The 21288-nt window shown below is 41.0% G+C and overlaps 3 protein-coding genes across 4 annotated transcripts; 1 reads left to right on the top strand and 2 right to left on the bottom strand.

Moving 5' to 3' along the window:
* The first annotated feature begins 959 nt into the window (after positions 1-959).
* Positions 960-3042, top strand: LOC102199340 (tumor suppressor candidate 5 homolog). Its single transcript, XM_005727893.2, has 3 exons — positions 960-1790; positions 1944-2070; positions 2160-3042. Exons 1-3 carry the CDS (start codon positions 1392-1394, stop codon positions 2171-2173), a joined length of 540 nt encoding a protein of 179 aa, XP_005727950.1. The 5' UTR covers positions 960-1391; the 3' UTR covers positions 2174-3042.
* Positions 3043-3050: 8 nt separating this feature from the next.
* LOC102198869 (Golgi SNAP receptor complex member 1-like) lies at positions 3051-16778 on the bottom strand. 2 transcript variants are annotated; one of them, XM_005727892.1, is made up of 10 exons: positions 16706-16767; positions 15652-15737; positions 15207-15324; positions 14943-15018; positions 14591-14698; positions 14083-14174; positions 12425-12499; positions 5834-5863; positions 5524-5606; positions 3051-3451 (listed from the first exon to the last, which is right to left on the bottom strand). In XM_005727892.1, the coding sequence occupies exons 2-10, from the start codon at positions 15683-15685 to the stop codon at positions 3327-3329; spliced, it is 741 nt and encodes a 246-aa protein (XP_005727949.1). In that variant the 5' UTR covers positions 15686-15737; positions 16706-16767; the 3' UTR covers positions 3051-3326. The 2 variants fall into 2 exon arrangements, with proteins under 2 accessions (XP_005727949.1, XP_005727948.1); XM_005727891.1 differs by lacking the exon at positions 15652-15737 and having other exon boundaries at positions 16706-16778.
* A 1100-nt stretch (positions 16779-17878) lies between these two features.
* cryba1b (crystallin, beta A1b) lies at positions 17879-19328 on the bottom strand. Its single transcript, XM_005727890.1, has 6 exons — positions 19302-19328; positions 18900-18961; positions 18662-18780; positions 18377-18518; positions 18142-18284; positions 17879-18026 (listed from the first exon to the last, which is right to left on the bottom strand). The coding sequence occupies exons 2-6, from the start codon at positions 18936-18938 to the stop codon at positions 17879-17881; spliced, it is 591 nt and encodes a 196-aa protein (XP_005727947.1). The 5' UTR covers positions 18939-18961; positions 19302-19328.
* Positions 19329-21288: the final 1960 nt, after the last annotated feature.

Genomic DNA, 21288 nt, shown 5'->3' with positions numbered 1-21288 from the left:
GCACTTCAGGATAAGCTCAGATTGCCAACAACATGAATCCATGAAGTCAACGTGCCTCATGTCAACAGTCCAGGCTTCTTTCCTGGCACACTCTGTGCCTCCGTAATAATTATGGCTTGAAATAAAAAGCCTATGAGTATTGCTGCAGACCATTTACATCCCTTAATGGAAGCTAAAGGGATACTTTCGGCATGATGCTGCACTGTTGAGTGAAACAAAAGTCATCTGCAGTGGTTTCGTCAACACGACAATGAGTTCAGTGTATTCTCCAATTACCAGCTGTGAGTCCAGTAGAAAACCTTTGGGACGTGATGCAGTGCAACAATAGACTCGAAGATGTTCAGATGAAGAATCTGCATATTGTTATCATTTCTGATGAAGCACAATCACAAAAGCACATCTCCAACATCCTGTGGAATCCATGCCACCCAGATCCGAGGCTGTCTGGAGAGCAAATGGACGTCCTACCCATTAATAGCTTAGCATCCATAATAAGTGAACTGCTTGTGCTTCTATGGCAATGACACACACACACACACACACACACACACACACACACACACACACACACACACACACACGCATTGCACATAGAACATTTCATTATATGTAAACTCAATGTGCTTAACACAGAACATAAAAAATAAAAGTATAAGATAAGACGTGAAAGCACTAGCACTTCGAGTATTGCTAATTTTATTTAAGAACACTTCAACTGATTCTTGACTGATCAGATGTTAAATTTGGGGAACTCTTTGCAGAGATGCCGTTACAGGCTCTAATATGGCAGAATACAACCAGAGTCTGAGTCAGCAGGTGGTGTATGTGTTTAGAGGCTTGTGGTTCAATGTCCGCCCTGCTCCAGCTCCACTCATCTCTCTCCCCCACACACCCTCCATAGTGTTCGATATGCTGATCCAACTGCTGCCCCCATGCGCACATGGAAAGATGGAAAGCTTTTACGCACCGCGCGCGTTCACTTAAAACGGGTTTAGCTGTTGTTTCTGCATTGTCACACGCATCGCCTGGTGCATAAGTAGGCTTCGGCATTAGGGATGTGCTGTAGAAAAGTAGGGGATGCGGTAATACCTCACTACATAATACAGGGGGGTGGGGGTAAGAGACGAGACTTGCGTCCAGATGCTCACCGCCAACTAAACGCGAGAGAAGCTCAGACATCAATAACATCTCGCTCATCAATAAGAAATTTTGATGGAGTTGGACTGCTTAATTAAATAGGTTGCCTTTACGCTAGCTGAATTTGTAATATTTAATCTGATGACCCCCAATGGACAAGATCTGAAGGAAGAACTCTTCAGCGTCTCCATCCACAGGAAAGCGGCTCGGCCAGACAGAGAATCCGACTTGGAGATATTTCTTATCTTTCAGTGATGGCTATTAACACTGATGCTGCCTTTGGGAAAAGCGCCCTTGGCGAGAGGGAAGTTTCTATACCCACCGGCTTCCAGGACACGGAGAAGCTACTGAGCACAGCAACCACCGAGCCCACCGGGCAGAGCAACATCAAACCATCTGACTCTTTCTCCCTGAACATCAGAGGGAGTGTCCGCTCCCTGGATGCGGACCAGAACGGACACAGATCACCTCTTAAATCGGGCTCCGTTGGGCAACTGGCCCCACCCAGATCCTCGTCCCGGCTTTTCCTGGGACAGCTGCCCTCTCAGGTGCCACCGGGCACCGACCCCCCGAGTTACCTCTGGCTCGCCGTGCTGTCCTGTTTCTGTCCCGGCTGGCCCCTCAATATTTGTGCCTTGTGGTATGCAAATGTGGTGAGTGCCGCGCAGTTATTTAGCTTTTACTTTATCCATAGACATTTTTCTCCGTGCTTTAAATCACACTGTAAATCCAGGTGTTTTGCTACTGTTTTGCAACTGTGTTGCTCCTAAATTATTTATATTTTATCTCCTTCCATTTCCCGTTAGTCGAGGACTGTTCTCCAGACAGGGGATGCTGAGGGAGCGAGAAAGTATGGGCGTCTATCTATGTTACTCAGCGCCCTGGCAATGGTGCTGGGTGTGGCTGTGATCATCTTCGTAGCGGTTACAATAGGTATGCGAGGAAGAAATGGAACAAACACACAGAAATCTCAGTGTAACTCTGTGTATATCAACTTTTTCCTCTGTCTGTTTTGCTCTCAGAGATGCAGCAATGAAAAGTGGGATGAAAGGAGTCTTCTTTTACGTCATCTCAAATTTTCACACGAGGAAGGATGTCAATTTGACGATGAAAAAGCACAAACAAGACGAAGAGACTCTCAAGTACGACTTAATGTTTTGTTTTTGTTTGTTTTGTTTTCTGCTACGGACCTAAAAAAAAAAACAGAAAGAAAAAGAAAGAAGGGCAGGACATTTCTATTTTTCTGGCTACACTCATGCCCAATCACGTCAGAAACTCAGGATCTGAGGAAGAAAGATAAAAACTGCACTATTGTGTCAGGCTGTCAGTAACTATATTCTCATAGTCTAAACTAGTGGTGCACTCCTGCCTTATGCAGACAGCTGGATAAAACTACAATTTGCAAATAAATTAAAAAAGAAAAAAACACATATGGGTTCACTAAACACAACAACAAATACACAAGATCAGAAAAAAAGGCATCAGTGCACTTCTAGTCCATGATGTCGTCACTGCCTGCCCTGTTTCTCAAAACTAAATTTTAACAAAACATTAACTTTTTCTCCCGTTTGAGAGTTTTGTGGCTGTAGGAAGACGTATAAGCTGTTTTCGTACATTGTTTACATGAATTTTAGGCACATGTCTATGTATCACAACAATGCCTTTCTGCAGTCATAGTGTGATATCTTGCTTTGCGTGCTGTCATAACTGAAATGACTCCTGTTTGGACTCTACTGAACCTCATTATGTTTACAATATACTGCAAGATATGAACGGGGCGGTTGCCCCCCTTGTATGCACCGATCTTGGCACTCTGATGTTCATGTTTATACATTTATACTGTATGACTGGTTTACTGTGCCATAGTTCTGCATGTCTGAAATAAAGCTGAATGAGCATGACCAAGCTGGAAGTGAGTTTGTCACTTTTATTTAACAAAATAAGTCAATACGATACACAATCCAAATGAAAGGTTATTATTTGAATTTATAAGGAGTTAAAATAACAACAGGATACAAGCAGCAATATACAAATCCCCAGAAAATAAATAAACTCTCCAATCTGAGAAATTACATTTTATTTTCAATATTTTGTGTCAATTATATTTTTGTGCCATAGAGAGAATAAAAACCACATGGTATACACTTGGTTAGAGTTACAGTGCGTATATTTTGTCAGTTGATGGCGATTCATTGGAAAGTGTAGAGCAACAAGAGTATGGTGCAGACACCAATAACCACACCCAGAATTATAGAGTCCCGCCTCTTGCGCAAATTGATTTTCTGGATGAGACTGTTGATGGTGGGGAAGCGATCTGAGAGGCGGGGTAGCAGGGTGAAGGAAAATAATTAAGACCCAAGCTGGGTTTCCCTTCCTTGCAGTAAGTAAATAAGAGACAGAGAGTAGCAGGAAAAAACATCAGCAAGGCTCCGAAACAAAAATCCAATCCAGCGGTGTGGTTCAGTGGATCCAAACCATCTTATATTAACCCACATGCCTGTCAGATGGACTCGAGACTTTAAAATTATGGTCATTTAAGACTTAATAGCAAAAAATTTATATTTTCTAAATATTTTTTCATTCAGTTCAATGGTCAGTGTTCATCTCAGGTCTGTTCATTTTTTTATTTATTAGTGCAATCTAGCTATGCATTTATTATTTTAACTATCTAATTGCGTATGGCTCAGTCACACAAAGTAAAAATAAGACAAACATCCTCGTGACTAGGAAAGGAAAGAAAAAAGTGGTTCCCTGGTAGCTATGGTGACCAAGTGTTCACCCAGATGTGGGGGGTGTTCCTTTGTCAACCTCTGGGCAACCTTTTTTGATTGGAAGACAGTTGCATGGGTCGTCTTTCTTCATTCACACCCAGACAGACTAGCAAACATTTAGTCGTGGCCAAAAGTTTTGAGAATGACACAAATATTGGTTTTCAGAAAGTTTGCTGCTTCAGCTTTTATGAAGGCAGTTTGCATATACTCCAGAATTTTATGAAGAGTGATCAGATAAACTGCAAAGTCCTTCTTCTTGTTAACATAGGTGAGAATGTTGACGAGCACAAGGCTGGAGATCATTATGTTATGATGATTGAGTTAGAATAGCAGACTGGAATTGTTAAAATGATGGCGATGCTTGAAATCGTTGTTCTTCCCGTTAACCATGGTAACCTGCAAGAAAACATGTGCAGCCAGCATTGTGTGCGATCGTGGCTCAAAGAGTTGGCAGTTCGTCTTGTAACCGGAAGGTTGCTGGTTCGAGCCCCGGCTCGGACAGTCTCGGTCGTTGTGTGCTTGGGCAAGACACTTCACCTATCGCCTACTGGTGTTGGCCAGAGGGGCCAATGGCGCGATATGGGAGCCTCGCTTCTGTCAGTCTGCCCCAGGGCAGCTGTGGCTACAACTGTAGCTACCTCCACCAGTGTGTGAATGTGAGAGTGAATGAATAGTGGAATTGTAAAGTGCTTTGCGGTTCTCGAAAAGCGCTATCTAAATGCAATACATTCCTTATTATAATTATTATTGTGTTGCATAAAATGGGCTTCACAGGCAAGGATATTGTTGCTGCTAAGATTGCACTTGATGATCCGATAAACAGTCAACAGTCAACTGTTTATCGGATCATCAAGACAGTGCAATTCATTATTATAATAATTATAATAAGGAATGGATTGCATTTACATTTATGTCTTGATGATCCGATAAACAGTCAACTGTTTATCGGATCATCAAGAATTTCAAGGAAAGAGGTTCAAAGGTCCTCTAACGATGATTCAGAAACAACTGACAAAAAGATCTAAAAACACTGAAGCAGCAAACTTTATGAAAACCAATATTTGTGTCATTCTCAAAACCTTTTTCCATGACTGTACAGTGCTGTGAAAAAGTATTTGCCACCTCCTTGATCTCATAAATAACTTTTCCTTTAAATGACAATGTCATTTCACACTGGCCCTGTATGAAAAACAAAATGAAGGTTTTGAATTGGTCTAATCAAAGTCTGGGCTTATATGTGATGGCAATGCTTTGGCATGACCTTAAACAGGCTGTTCATGCAATGTAATTCCTCCAGACAATTCCACACTTGTGGTTTTGACCTATTTATCACATTTACACATTTCGCCATATTATCACAGATTGCACGTAACTTCCAAGTTGACTCCATTCAATCACAAACTCATAGCAGACTGACTGTCTTATCGTCCCTAACTTGCTCTGAAGACCGCAGCTGACTGAGAGTGGTTGCACAGGCGTTGCCTGTCTTCACAAGCAGTTTTCTAATTTCCTGTGCAACGAGTAGAACTGGCATTTTTATTTTAACACAGAAAAAAGGAAAGAAAGTCGAGTCTGGAGAAAAAGAAGAGAAGTGATATCAATGATAAAAGGATACTGGCCAAAGTTGTGACCCTGGTTTGAATGGACTTCAACATCCCACGCTGAAATGTGATGTTCTCTTTGGTAGCCATGGCGATACTGCAGGGAGACAAACCATTAGGGACTGGCGGCTGCACAAAAAGAAGCACACACAGTAGCTGTCTTCGCAGAATCACATTAAGCTTGTTTCAGCTAATGAGCTAAAAGTAGGGAGCTACAGTAGTTTTAATAGACTGAAATGTGCTGCATTTGCTTATGATGGGCACGTGTTGAGTGAGAACAAAGCAAGGGAGGAGGAAAGCAAATGAAGCATTAATAGAACTGACCTTATTGCGTTGTCAATATGACTGTCTGAGCTGTGAACATAGGACAAAAAACAAGAAAAAGGATAAAAGTAAGTCAACCATCTTCAGTAAAGTTAAAGAATAAAACTTCCTAAAATAACCTTATGAGATCATTTCAAATGTTCTCTATATGAAGTTATGGAATTATACAACAAGACTCAGAGGAAGCCTGTGCCATGAACCCACACAGCCCGATCGGTCTGTTATCATAAGAGAAGCACTTCATCTGATTCCTGCGAGGGAGGAGAAAGTGCTGTTAATGGGCGATTTTGGGGAAAGTCCATTAACGTGTATAAAATTTCAGCTCTGAACATATGGATATATAATGTTTGGTTCTGATCTCTGATTTTCTTGAGGCGTAAGGAAAACATACAGAGGGTCAACAGTGCACATACACACAGAGAAGGGCTTGTATTATCTGCTAAGATAAGTGATGGGCAGAAAAAGTCTGGGGCTGAGCGGAGCATATAAAGGCAGCTGCATGCATCCTGTCGGACTTCACTAGAGACCAAAAATCAATACTGTGCTTTATACTTCCTCCATCTATTCGTCCACCGCTCCCACCATCTATCTGCTGCCATCCTCTCCTTTTTCAGACGATCCTTTATTAGCCGGCAGAGTCAGAGGCGAGGCAGCTTCATGTTTAGCAGACCCTACTTTTCTTTCTTTGCTTATTTTCCTATTCTTTACTTGTGATATAGCATAACATTATAATTTCAATTTAAATCTGCCTGTGTTCAATGTACATGAATATGAATACAGCTGCAATATGCACACAGACATGGTTTCCAATGGTTTTCCATTTCTGCATATCTGACCACTAGTCACACTTATAAAGTTAGAACCACTGAGTCTTTTTTAAAAATTTGGTTTAGTTGGCATCTTTGTTGAAAACAGAGCAGAGGCAATAACGCGGATCAACTCCCCACCATTGGACATTTGCGCATTTAACAAACACAGCCAATAGATTCTTGTGAAAATGAAATGAGAGGAACCATTCAAACCTAAATGTGTCAACAAGCCAACCAGCAAATGAACCAGTTAACCAACCACATCCCTCATTCAGGTCCAGATCTGGGTCCAGCTGAGAAATGCAATTTGTCTAGGATGCCCGAATCCGCTCTAGGACTTCCTCCCGGTGGGACATGACCAAACCACCTCGTCGGCCCATTTGATGCAAGGAAGTAACGGCTCTACTTTGAGGCAACTTTGTCAATAATCACATCGATAGCACTCTGGGCCCCCTTTCTTCCTATTGTAAAACACATGTAAAAAACCTCGGTGTCTACCTTGATGGTTCTTTTAAATTGAATAAGCAGGTGAGGGCAATAGTCCAGTCCTGCTTCTTTCAGTTAAGACAGCTAGCCAAGGTAAAGCCATACCTTCCGGCTAATGTCTTTGAACATGTTATTGACCTTTTCCTTACTTGCAGATTGGACTACTGCAATTCATTGTATTTTAGTCTCAACCAGGCCTCCATTCATCATCTTCAGATGGTCCAAAATGCAGTTGCTCGCCTGCTAACTGGTACCAAACAGGGAGAGCATATAACCCCAGTTTTAGCTTCTCTACACTGGCTTCCTGTCTCCTGCAGGATCCAGTTTAAACTTTGACTTTTTGTTTAGCTTAACTAATATATGTCCTAATATGAGATGTGCATTAATATTGTATAATTTCTAAAACTGCAATCAACACCTCTTTAAATTTAAGTGAAGCTGCAAATTATTGAGTAAGTTATGAGTGCTTGAATAAAATCTAATAAAATAATAAGAAGAAAAACACCAGCAGTCCAAAACATTTATAAACTGAGCAGCAGCAACGTGTTGTCTGTCGATCAGCTAATAGCTAAATCGAATCCTTTTAGCAGCCCTCAATACTGAGACGATGCCGCACATTTTAACCTCATTTCTTACATTCAGTATTGAACATTTGTTCATATAGTGCATTTACTCCACCGAATCCCAAACAAGAATCTCCTCATCAATCACTGACATGTTCACACCTTCGACAAGTCAAAGCGCAACAGTGGTTTCTCAGATCAGCCTCACAGAGCCTCAGATTTTATGTGCATTCTTCTTTCAAGCTCCATCTATCTAAATAACAGCACGCCCAATATCTCATAACAATGACAATAAAAACAGTTCCTCAACTTGCAGAGACCGCTGCTGAGACTGTGTTTCACTGTTAAAGGTAAATTTAACTCCTCAATTTTCAATCTGAGAGTCTAAACTGTCTGAAGAGTATTAATAGTTTGTCTTTGCTGATGTCTGCTCCTCCTCCACAGGTGATACAGGAGGAAAATGTTTCTCTGGGTAAAATCAGCAACGCTTGTTTATCCGAAACAAACCAAGGATGCACTGGAGGAAGAAATAACCACACTGCGACAGCAGGTGGGCTATTTTTTCCTCATACGGTTGGGAAGGTGCTTAAAGTGGGTGGTTTATTTCTGAATCATGTTCAGTGATCACGGCAGCGCGCATCTCAGCACATTTCTGGCATTTCAACAAGTCCAGTACTGGCACTGTCAATAATGTTACTGTTGGCTCAGGGAAGTGTATTAGCATTAGCTGAAGTACTCATCAAATACAACGCAGTATTTAAAATGTTCATATAACACTTTATATAAAGGTATAGACTCTTTTCTTTTTAACTTGCTCTGACCTTTCTTAAAAAAACACTGCTTCTGTTAGCAACAAATAAAAAACAAAAAGATAATACAAATAAATACAAATCAGAATAAAGTCAACATGTAACAACATGTAACACAAAACTGCTTTTTGCTTCATTAAAAAAAAAAAAAAGGCATAACATGTTCTCATCGTTAAGGCCAAAAAGTGTGATACCCAGTGTCACACGAGCCTAATGACTGGCCTCCTTGTGGCGGCCTTGTGAATACTTTGGTTGCTAGCGGACCGCTGTAGTCACCTGCAGTTTGCACAGAAGACGTCGACTTATCTGAACTCGCCGAGCAAACATGTTCACTGAATTGTAATTTGCATGGTGGCTGCAGAATGGTCTCTAGACCTGTGTGACCTTGTTGTGGTTGTATGAATCTAACAGTTACAACATACGTAACAAGAATTTTTAAAATGGATATTAAACAAAACTGATATACTTCCACATTAAAGAAAAAGTAAATAAATGGGAAGTTAATAAGAAGTATTCAGAAGCAACCATGTAAAATACCTGAAAATGAAATCTCAAAGAAACTCGTAAATTTTTAACTAAGGAAAATGTAAAATGAAAGGCACCTAAATGATGACTAATCATGTTGGATTCCTGGCTCGACAAACTGCTGCATCAGTTGGTAAGTTCAAAGCTGTGGTGCATATCTCAACACTGACATGGTGGATTTTTCACTGAAGTAGCTAAACACTTTAATGGCTCTCCAGACTTTTCAAACAAAACCATTATCACCATTAAAAAAGTGTTAATCCCTGACGGGGCGTCGGGGGATTCCCCAGGAGCATCTTCCTCGGAGGGCTCAACCCGGGGTTGCGGTCATGGCCTATTAAGGGCTCTGTTGGCTCTTAGGTGACGGTTTCCTCATGGCTGCGTGCAGCGGGGCTAGGGGAGGGTCTGTGCTGAGGACGGGGCTGTGGCTCCCCACACCCTCTAGCAGATCATTACATGAAGGAACCTTTTAAATACAAGCGCGCTCATGCTCACAGGTGTACACACAGGTGCTCACACACACAAACTACACCCTTTTTGGCTCCTACCTCAAAGCACACTGTGCGCTGTAGATCCTACGTGCTGCACAATAATGTTTAATATTTACTGTTATATTCCCATAGATCATCGTGATGTTGTTTATTATGTTGCTCTTTTTTTTCTGCTTGTTTTCTCTTTTTTCTTTCTCAACAGGTGATCCAGGTGATTGATACAGTATATACATTTTTTGTCTGCTTATTTTGTTGGTTTTTGTTTTTTGCCCTTTATCCCCGTCCCTCTTCCTCGCTGTTTTTCTTTCCCTCTTTCTTTTCCCCAGTCAAGTCTGTCCCGTATTTAGCAAGTGAAAATAAAATAAAATAAACAATAAAAGGTGAATCAAATAGACCATTACGGCAAGGCTGGGATGGTCCATTTGGTAAAGTCAATCCGTTGGGCATCTTTCTTCGCCTTTAGACAATAATTCTGATGGCAAAAGAGCCAAACGGGACAGGCAAAAAAAAAAAAGTGTTCAAGACTTTTATTTACAACAAAATACCTACGAAACCTTACGATAATTTAATCAGACTCAGATATTACATTAATCCAAACTGCCTGGAGAAACAAGTCTGACCACTTTCAGCCCTTTGAAATATCTGTGCAGTTATTTTACCTTTAATTGTTGCTGGAACAACCAGAAAATGTGTTCATCATCAAATATCAATATATTGATCTAAACTCACAGCTAGGATCATTATAGCCTTCTAGTTTATTTTTCTAATATATCTAAATGCAAACAATAATTGTTTAAGCTGTTGCACAAAACCTAAAATATACAGGATCTATGAAAAGTAAGGATTTGTAAATAGATCTCTGATAGGTGGGGCATTCCCTTGCACAAGAAACTGAATAATAAATGTGTGAGCTGTGCAGGCTCTCTGATTTAGTCACATTTACTTTAAAGATTAAATGACAAAACAAACAAACAAATGAAAGCCCTTTTTGGTGTTTCCAATTCATTCTGAACAACTAACTTTGCTGTTTTCTGCCACCACAATGCTGACTCATAAGTTTCGGTTCATTGTTGCAACAAAAAAGTTTCAGAGTGACGTGAGAATTCAGATTTGGGACGTATCGAGGTTTCGTGGTGTGACTTGGAGGTGTCTGACCCCCTAAAAAAGATTTTTAATAACAATTATATAGAGAGGCCAAAATGAGTGGATAAAAGACGTTACTGTTGACCACCTGACTCATCTAATCATCAGACTGGACCTTCATTATAATCTCAACAACTCGCATGTTTCTACAGAAATTTTAATCATGAAGTTCAGCCATTTCGTATCCATCATTTACACCAGGTGATATGCAACCGCAGCACAGCTCTGTCCTAGAGTCAGACAACAATTACCTTTTTTATTTATTATTTTTTGTATTTCAAAAGGAGGAATTGGATCTCAGTCCAATGGCAACTCAGGGGAAGGAACAAACTGCAGATCCACTGCTTCAGGGAACAGCGGTGATGGGAGCGTGGGAGTTGTGTCTCTCGCTGCTAAAATAACCTAAACCATGTTTTCATTATCTGCAGTAATGCAGTCATTCCCATAAAGCCAATATACGATATAGAGTCTGGTCTATTCACCCCCCCAAGTTCCAAAGTGGTCAAACCAAAACTGGAAGCCACTTTGTATTCACTGCCTCAGGAAGCACCGGCAGTGTGAGTCCCCAGCTCAATGTGTTATTTTGTTCAGGAGACACTAAAGGTGGGCTATTTCGTGATTTCTGAATTCTTAGTCATGCTCTGTATTTTAAAAGGAGGAATGGGAGCCCAGTCAAATACTGGCAACTAATGTAAAACAGGGGGGTGGAAGCAACGCTGGATGCCCTGCCTGGGGGAATGCTAGCAGTGCGAGCGGTCTGTTTTCTCTGTCATTTTGCTGAAAAGTTAGCAGGAGTGGGCAGACTTCAGAGTTTAGAATCTGTGCAGTAAAATTAGTAGGTTGTGTGATTGTATCTATTTATTGTCTTTTTACTTCTGAAGGGGAAAACACAGCCAGCACTGGCAACACGAGTAACGCGACAGCTGGTGAAGAAGATACTGGAAGGAGAAAAAAACACCTGCAATCTAACGTACGTGAGTACTGTTAAGGCCTTTACACGCAGGATGGGTTTAAAATATTTTTCACACTCACCTGTTCTTAATGCAGCCCCTCACACTCAACACATATTTTCGCTGGAAAAATTGCGGCATTAATTTTTTCAAACCAAGCACAATTTTTCTGATTTTGTGGATCTGAATAAACAGATCAAACCAATCAGGTCACTGCATTTGGCAACAAGTGCGCTCATGGCTCAAATTGTGCACCTGTACTGAATATACAATGTGGAAATCATTTTTTAAAAGACACAAATGGACAGTGCTCTGTGTCGATGGGCTCTTTCAAATGATTTGTCTACCTTCTCAGATGTGGTCCCAAGTCTAGAAACAAGCATTCAAGCGGGCCCACTGACATTCAAATTTATGAAAGACACGATACAGCTTCAACTCCTAGATCAAACCATAATCTACCTGTTCTCTTTTTCCCCTTTGGATAGCATTTCCACAACATGAAACCTGTTTGTCACCACAGCTCCGAACACGCCAGCACACACTGACACAAGCAAGACGAGCTTCTGAATAATAGCTGCATCGCTGCTTTTTTATAAATAGAACCCAACCGAGCTGAACAGAAAGCTATAACTCCAATCAGGAAGTGTCTGAGTTGATGCAGTCATTTTTTATTACATCAGTGGAAATACCGCAGACACATCACAGAGAATTCAACTCTCACATAAAGGGGTTGTAAACAATGAGGAATTTTGGAAAATAGCTCTCAATCTTCTTGTGATAAGTGTGAAACTGGTTTTCTTAAAGATGTGTCTTACTTTCTTAGATGCTCGTGCTCCTTCAGGAAGAGCTCTGTCCTCCTGTTATTCACCCCTGAGCTGCTTTTGTAGGACCTGAGTAAGAAAATTAAAGAAGGGTAAACTCCAGCATCAGATTAGCACCAAAAACGTCATTACAGCTGGAACATGAGTGTGTGCAGATGCTTAGACAATATACTTAACATCGAAATATGTCAACCTCCCTGTGACAAGAGAAGGATATGATTCGTCATCAGTGCTGCAGGTATTTCCCTCCATCCTAAAAACACATGCCGGGATACTGATGTACTTCCTGCATTAAAGCTTCTAAGCGCTTAACCCAAAGCTCCGTCCTCCATCTCTTATTTACACCACCACCATCCCATTTCTATTTGGACTAATAATCTTTTTAATCCATCATCTATTTTCTGTTCTGTTGGCCCACTCCTTTCACTGTTCCTCCACACCTCTAATCTCAGTGGGAATAATTAAAATTCACTCTCATCATTTTTGTAATCAATCAAAGTCAAATCAGGAGAAAGTCTCATTCCCTCTGTCTGACTGTCTTGCTCTTCCTCGCCTCTAGTGAAAAAGCATTTCTCTGCATCAGGCAGGCCAGATGTAACCACTCTCCCTCAGCTCTGGCTCAATGAAAGCCTTGTGGTTTGATTTACTGTAGAAGGCACTTAGGAAAGAGATCCCCGGCGAAAGAGAGAGACATAGACAGATACAGAGAAGAGGAGGGAAGATGGCTAATAAGAGGTGTCTCTTATTAGAGGATGAAATATGATAGCGGGAATGCAGAGTATTAAAGGGTAGGGGAAACCAGACACTGAGTAGACATCTCTGCCTCCTGCTGGTCAGGGATAACATCGGACGAGAGGAGGAGGGATGAGAAGAGAGCAGAAAAGTGGGACAAAAATAAGGAAAGCTGAAAATGTTAGATTTGGTGACAACAAAAAGTAGGCATGGAAGGAATTCAGGAGGAAAAGGAAAACTCTGCATACGTAAAGCAGGAGAGTAAGCAAGTGATTTAATAACACATTTTTGTAACATCTTGGGACATATGGGAGATAAAAGAAATGACACCTAAAAAGATAAGAGAACTTCTAATATTAAATATTAGAGTTATCATCAATATCAATGAGAAGCCTAAACTACATTTGCCACCAAATTTATTCACAAAGTAGCACAATAAATAATTTTACACAACACTTGCGCTGCACTTGGAGCTAAAAAGAAGAACCTACAATAATCAATTTCCATTAGCTTAAAAAATTTGACAGTATTCTTTGGCTCCACCTCCTCAAAGTTAAATATTAGCTGTTTTTTTATTTTTATTTTATTGTGAAGCACTTAAAATAAAAGTTGTGCCTTACTGCTGCAACCACTTCAAAAGGCACAACTTTGACTTTGAAGACAGGGTTGGCGAGCAAGTCGAATTTTTCTTACAAACTACAGCCAACCACAGCAGCACCATATATTTCTTTGTTGCCAGTTTCACCAAGTGAGTGCTGACAAACACTTGCCAACCTTTTGGGCAATACACAGTTTTATCTAGCAAGGTTACCAGGGCCTCGCTGACCAGCCTCGAGGCCTGCGTGACTGACGCTTCACTCACGGTTGTATTTTCTAACAACATGAAGTCTTTTATTGATCAGAGAGGGAAGGGAACTCACTCGATGTCTCTGTGAACTGAGCCCAGAAGGTCCTCTCGCTCTCGCAGGCTATAAAAGTTGCTTTTGATTTTGTGAAACTCATGAGTGTAGTCCTGCAAAATAAAACACGATAAACAGCCAGTGTGACATGATATCACTAGCAAACAACATGATTGGAAAACATTGGGGCAAAATACAGTACATATTTCATAAATGCATCTTCAAAGTGCGCAGAATGTTCCAATAAATAGCTGAAAGATTTTGTCCTTGACCGAGGGGAAAATACTAATCATATGATCACTCAAAGACATGAAAAAATTGTTTTTAGAATGTGGATTTGCCCAAAGTTCAACCGTAATTAATTATAACATTTAAAGTGTGGAGGGCTAAAAGTGATTATTGTGAAACAGTAATTATAATAATAACGTCCCTGAACCACCACACCACTGTGCCGTCCGGCAAAACTGCAAATGAAATTAAAGTTTTATTAATTGCACAGCCTACAACAAAGTGAAGGAAGTCTATGTACCTGTAAAATGTCTCTGTGCCTCTGTAAGGTGTGCATCAATCCTGCGTTGTGTGACGAAGCTCCAGGGGTGCTAGTGCATTCTGCCATTTTGTCATTGACTGCTGTAAGCTGCAAAAAAGGATTAAATTCTTATCACGTAGCCACAGAAGCACAGACGACCTTTTAAGAGATAATGTGATTTCAAAACAGCCCAGGATTATAATTTGAAATGTTCGACTACTCGAAAAAAATTATTTAACAAATAGGCTTCAGGCCTAACAGTCTGTTTGACTCTAAAAACATCGAATAACACAATTGTCTGCAACTAAAGGCATCCTATACGTGACCATACCGTGTGCCACATTTAACTCACATTGGCTAAGAGCTGGTCCAGCTCAGTCGTCATGGCCACAAGCGAGTTGTCATGAGATGAGCCCAGAGAGTCAGACCTGATTTCAGACGGAAATAGAAAGGATGCTCAGCAAAAATGTAAAAAAGAAAATTTAATTTAAATTCAATAAGTCAACAATTATACGTTCTAAAGCTTCTAAAAGCACAAAGATTTTTTTAATATCCAACAAGATTTCTTTTGAGAGAGGGTACATGTTTAAAGTGAAGAGGGGAAAGCGCTGCCAACCTGCTGTCTCTCATCCGCTGGTCTGGGCTGCTGCTGGTATAGCTGGTGCAAAGCTTACTGAAGGAGACTAGCTTGAGGTCAAGCTCATTCTCCAGCTGCCTGGCTTGTTTACGCAAATCTGACGGGGGGAGAAAATAAATGGAAAACAAATAAATTAGACAACCCTCAATATCATGCCAGATCTACAGGAGTCCAGTAAGGATAGAAAGACCCAGGCAGATCATTTTATGTAAACCCAGAGTGTCGGTGAAGGAGAAGCCCATCTCGGTCATGATCCATCATGATTTACAGGTTATTGTAAAGTGTGAAGCACAGAAAGACGGTTGAGTGAACAACTGGATACTGTTCACAACACCAAGAGTGAGAATTTGGTGAAACTGGAAGTAGTGTGGAACAACATTATGCCGTGAAAATGTACAAGAGTCTGTAAAAGGACAAACGTTACCTTGGCCTTGAGCACAATTTTGTGGAAGACCCATTAGATGATCACTGCGTTCAAGTTTGGTTAAATTCTGGACAAATTCTTTCAATCTGCCGAAGGATTTAAAGGGTCACCGACTACTGGTTAGTGAAAGCATTAAGCATAAAGCCTCGGAAACTCTGGTGTTTTAAGATACCAGAAGCATGTTAAATTAAACTATTTAGTTCACATTATTGTTGCAGGGTTAGTGTTACACTGTAAAGTGTATTTTAAATAGCACAATTTAATTATCATTTACCAATAACACATTACAGAACATCCTTTACACGGAATTATTATGGGTTGCTGCTGACAGTGTGCTGACCTTTATCCAATGAAAAGAAACTTTGATTCTCTTTTACTGTTTGAGATGGTATCAGAGATCCAAAGTTTGATCTTGGATTTAAAAGTTTGAGAACCACTGGTTTACAACAAACATCCACAAAAAGCTGATAAACCACAGACTACACAGTACAGGTAGAAACTATTTTTATGATTATAAAAATAGCTGTTTTTCATAATATTATGATCATCAAAACAGAAAATTGGGCTCACTTTTGATTTCAGCCAAATGTAAGGAGATAATAACTGGCAACCATAACATTACGAAAGCCTTCATCCGATTAACGAGGTAACTGATTTGGTGGTCAACAATGAATGACCATATATGTGTAAACAACTATTAACTTCCTGTTTGTTTACACTTAACGATGCAAGACTTGTTTGGTTGAAATCTTCCTGTTACGTGCCTATAAACAGTAAACGGAGGATGAAACAGAAAGGTTTACAAACTCTGGTAGCACGTAAGCTGGCTTAAAGGAGGAAGCTGAAGTCTGACTACTGACTTTTGAACTACGAAGGCTAACACGCTAACAGATTAGCTCGAAACCGGCTAAAAACACCTTCTAACCGCGGATAAAATAAAGTTTCTGAACTGCTGAGTTTGTATGACCTGGATAACAAAAGCCTTACATGGTGGCAGCTGTTTGTTTGTGTGTTTGTTTGGGGTTTTTTTATTACACAAAGCACCATTATTTACCTTCCCAGTAGTTATTGCTGCCTGCCATGTTTGTTGTTGACATGTCATCATCAGCCGTCAAGAAGATACAGTTGTCGCACTTGTCTTTCTATCCCACAGCGGCCTCTAGTGGTTTCAAGATGTATGTCGCTTTCAGAGATTACTAGTTTTGATATAGAGTAGGCATCAGTAACGGTAAAGCTAATTTTAAAAATGTAGAAAATCCTACATTCAGAATTTTAGATAAATAAAATTCTAAAATCTTCATGTTGAAGTATAAACCACTGGGTATACCGATTTATTGGTAGCAATATGTGCTTAAATTAGACTATTGAAGAGGTAATGTGGGGGTTTGCAGCTGCTGTGGGTGTTTAACTTTAACTCTGTCAAAACTTTTATTTAACCAGCTATAGAATAGATAAAAATGCCTACTTCTGTAGTATTAAACAGGTCATTAAAGCCATGTTTATTTGAGCTTTACACACTTTGTTTTTGTATTGGAAATTGCTTCACTCCATTTCATACACATTCACCCAAAATTCAGCCTCTTATATTTAGCCTCATGTAAACTTTGGCAGCTCTATCTTTGGCTCGGGGAGTCACTCCATAAGATGATGCAGCTTTACAGGCTGGTTTAAAGTTAAAGTGTATCAGAAAAAAAACAAAAAGCACAAACAGATGTAACTGAGATATGTGTCAGCATTGTGATTCTCTGTCTTTTTGCTCATTCTCTTTATTCATCGTCTTGAACACAGGCAGTAATTATATCACAGTAACAGCGGCACTGGTGGTCTGGTTGATGTAGAAGACAGTGACGATGATGATGATGATGATGATGCCAGCAGTGGTGAAAAAGAGCAAAAAAGTCTGTGTTGTTTTTGCATTTCTGCAGCCTCGCCAGATGACATCTCTCTTTCACACTGATTCAGCTTTTTTCTCTCATTTCTGTCATTCCTATTGTCTGTCTTTCTTACATCTTTCTTTTCTTTTATGATGTTTCTTTTAAAAAAAAAGTGCTATGACACAACTGACGCCAGTAAGCACCTGAAGTCCAGTCCCAGATCCTGCTTTGACTAGCTGGAAGATGGAGGTTGCGGTACAGGAGGAGGAGGATAAGGAGGGATGGAAGCACAGGAAGGAGGGAGAGGGAGAAAGAGTGGAGCGATAAGGAGGTTTAAAGAAAGCGCTCTCCTCTTAGTGCTGGATCCTCCTGATGGACTGAATCTGAGGAGTCTGGGCGTGGGAGCCAAATTCACGGTAACACTTGTACTCTCCTCCGCGACAGTCGCACTCCATGATGTACTGGTGGCCACGGTAGCCAGGGTACTGGTAGCACACAAAGCTGCAGGAAAACACGCACACAGACACACGCTTGAATCAGGTAAGCAGTCAATGCTTTCTAGTGGCTGTGTGTTTTTCAGCTGTGTGAAGGTGATCTAAAGTGACCGTGAACTTACGCGCCACTCTGAATCTGCATGGATCCAACTTCGTTGTTAAACCAGCCCATGGCCTGCAGGGAGGGGTAATCATCACACATCTCGAACTGACGTCCCATCATGTTCTCCATCTCAAAGATGATCATGCGGGAGTCCTTGTGGTTCTGTGCAAAAGAGAGAAAAAAGAAGTCTCAGCAGAAATTGAGAATAAGCTGATGTCAGCTAATGGCCGTTATAGTGTGCTGTGTTAACCTACAGCACAGCAGATGGGCCTGAAGGAGATCATTCTCTCAATGCGGTAGGAGTTGCTGCCACTATAAGCCTCAAAGCGGGGGTAGTCTCCCTTCTCCAGGACGAACTGTTGGCCGCAGAAGCTGGAGTGCTCGTAGCCCACCCAGCTGGAAGCCAGAAACAAATGAAAAGAATAATGAGCGCACCTTCTATCTAAACCACCCAAAATCTGAAGGAAAGACACTCCGTTTTAGTTTCTTTAAACAGTTAAGAGTTTCCAGAAGAGCAAGGAAGCTCATCGGATACGTACGCGCCACACTCCACCTTCAGGGAGCGGATGTTCTCCATCCCACACTCCATGATGTTCTGGCAGCTGGCAGTAAACTCCATACGCCTGCCCTGGAAGTACTCCTGATCGTACACAGTGATCTGCAAAAAGCAAAGAGGGTGAACTGAGTACAGCCTGAACCAGATATTACTGTACATAAACTAAAAACTTGTGCTGCTGCTTGCATCCCTGCAACATGATGTGTAAAGCATATGCTTACCTTCCAAGGGCCCATGGGCATGGGGTTTGTCAAAGCCATGTTGTCCTCTTTTTCAGCAGTACCTGCAGAGTAAAATTACATAAATAGTCGGGAAATGATGTGAGAAGGTCAAAATCACAAAACCTGTGGCTCACTGTTTGCTGTGCCATAAATTTAAAGCCCAGGTTTGTCACACCACTTCAAGCCTCCTGCTCACTCTTCTTTGCTGTTTTCACTTGTTGTTTTAAAATAACTTCCTCATATTATAGTTAATGTAATAAAACAAGGTACACTGGCCTCCTTCTGTTCTCGTAAGACCACCTGTTGTTAGTTGGATTGTTGCATTAGAGGCCTAGGCTACATTACATTCATAGACTGGGAAACTGTGCTGTATTGGTAACTACTTTAACAACTTGGACCTACCCAAACTGGTGAGCTGTGTGTCGCAGGGTTCCACTGAACAGTGTGCGGAGGCAGTGTGGACGGGGGGTATATATACACCCACGGGTGTCAGGGGCCGGGGGGGGGGCAGGCATGCCTGGACTCATGTCAGCACTTTGCTTTGGACTCCATTGTTTAGCCACAGAGGGGTTAACACGCAGACACACGGTGATTCATGCAAACACAAAGAGGACCCACGGCTATACTGCGCTACATGCACCTCTGTGGTAAATCTATATGTTAGAGGAAAAAAGAGAGGGTGGCTTTCCACACGGGCATGTGGGTCTATTATGAGATAGGCCCACATAAAAATTCAGCTCAGCGGTGAAATACTTTATGTGGCTGTTTTCTTTGATTTTCAAAGTCATGGTACAAAGGTGGAGGATTAGCAACAGTCTTGTGCAAACCACTGAATCCACTCAAAAGCCAAGTGATGTTTTCTATGATTTCAAATGATATCAGGGCTACTGCCTCACAGCAAGAAGGTCCAAGAAGGCTTGAATCCACCGTCTTTCTGTGATGGTACGTTCACCCCGAGGTTCTCTACGGGTACTCCTGCTTTCCCCCAAAGACATGTGCTGGGGTTAATTTGTGATTACACTATGAAAAGTAAATAATGGTGTCTGGATGTACCCCGGCTCTCACCCTATAGCAGCTGGGATAGGCTCCTGCACCACATGACCCTCAATTGGATAAATGGAAGAAAATGGATGGATCGAGTGATATCTCACAGTTATTACTATTATTAGACTAATCAAACCAGTATAGCCCTGTAATAGACTAGCAACCTGTACAGGGTGTATCCAACCTCTTGCTTAACTAAACCACACTCACACCTAGCTCACACTACTGAAATTCATTATTATTAGGTTGTGCTCAAAACTATCTGAAAAGCTTCCAGTTGATCCAAAGTATTGCAACCAGAGTACTGACAGGAACTAGGAAGAGATAGCATGTTTCTCCCATATTGGTCTTGATGGTCGTCACAGTCGTCCAGGTAAGCAAATCCCTGATATTTGACTCTGTCCAACTGGTGGGAGTGGGTCTCCCACTAAAAATGCTAACTCCAGTTGAACAGAATGAACTTTCCAGGTTCTCCCATATTGGCTTCTGCTCAGCGGCTCCCTGTTAAATCCAGAATCAAATTTAAAATCCTATTTATTTATTACTACAGTATGACTCATAGGTGTGTGACTACATGTCCCCCCCACACACACACACACACACACACTGTTAACATTATTACAAGTGCAGTGTGTTAATCAGATGTGAGAATTTAGTTGGTCAAGACTCAGATCAGGAATCTAACTGACCTACTTTTGATGATGGACACAAACTGGATCAACGCTATGAATGCTGGATTTGAAACAAGAAGGTGCTGACATTGTTGGAAAGCTTGAAATCCCAGAAAAGCAAAGCTCTCCACTTAACTGTTTCTATTTTTATTTTTATGTTTTGCTATGAACGGCAGTAGCTATTTCTATTTTTAAAATATCTCTAAGACTAAATAAATCAACAATAAAGGTTAACCGGGGCCAGTGGCACCAGTTCAAAGGCCTGATTGGCAGGTCTGGTAGTGCTTTGGCATTGACTGGTGAGCTGCAACTGGCAGCTTCACTTTCAAATAGTTTGGTGCAGTTGGGTTTTATAACACAAGGGGAATTTTATACAAATTGATCAAGAGATGAAGCAGACAGACTCTTATTTTAATAATTTTATTCTTCCCATTATGCGAAGCATCTTATAGGTTTTTAGACTCTATTTACATTTATTCAAAGTGCCTGAATTATAAATAGTTTTGTTTACATTATTTGTTCCTCACCGTGTCATTAAAAAAGTGAACAACACAGAGCGAAAACAGAGCGAGTAGCTGCTACTGTCCCCCCCTTCTCTCTTCTCTTGCTGCTCTGAACAATAAACATTTAGAAATGGCTTACTGAGGTCAGCACATTGTCCAGACTCTCTGTCT

The sequence above is a fragment of the Pundamilia nyererei genome, unplaced genomic scaffold, assembly GCF_000239375.1.
Source record: "Pundamilia nyererei isolate P.nyererei 1_Seehausen unplaced genomic scaffold, PunNye1.0 scaffold00026, whole genome shotgun sequence".
NCBI classification, from domain to species: domain Eukaryota; kingdom Metazoa; phylum Chordata; class Actinopteri; order Cichliformes; family Cichlidae; genus Pundamilia; species Pundamilia nyererei.
This window is presented reverse-complemented; position numbering and strand designations above follow the sequence as displayed.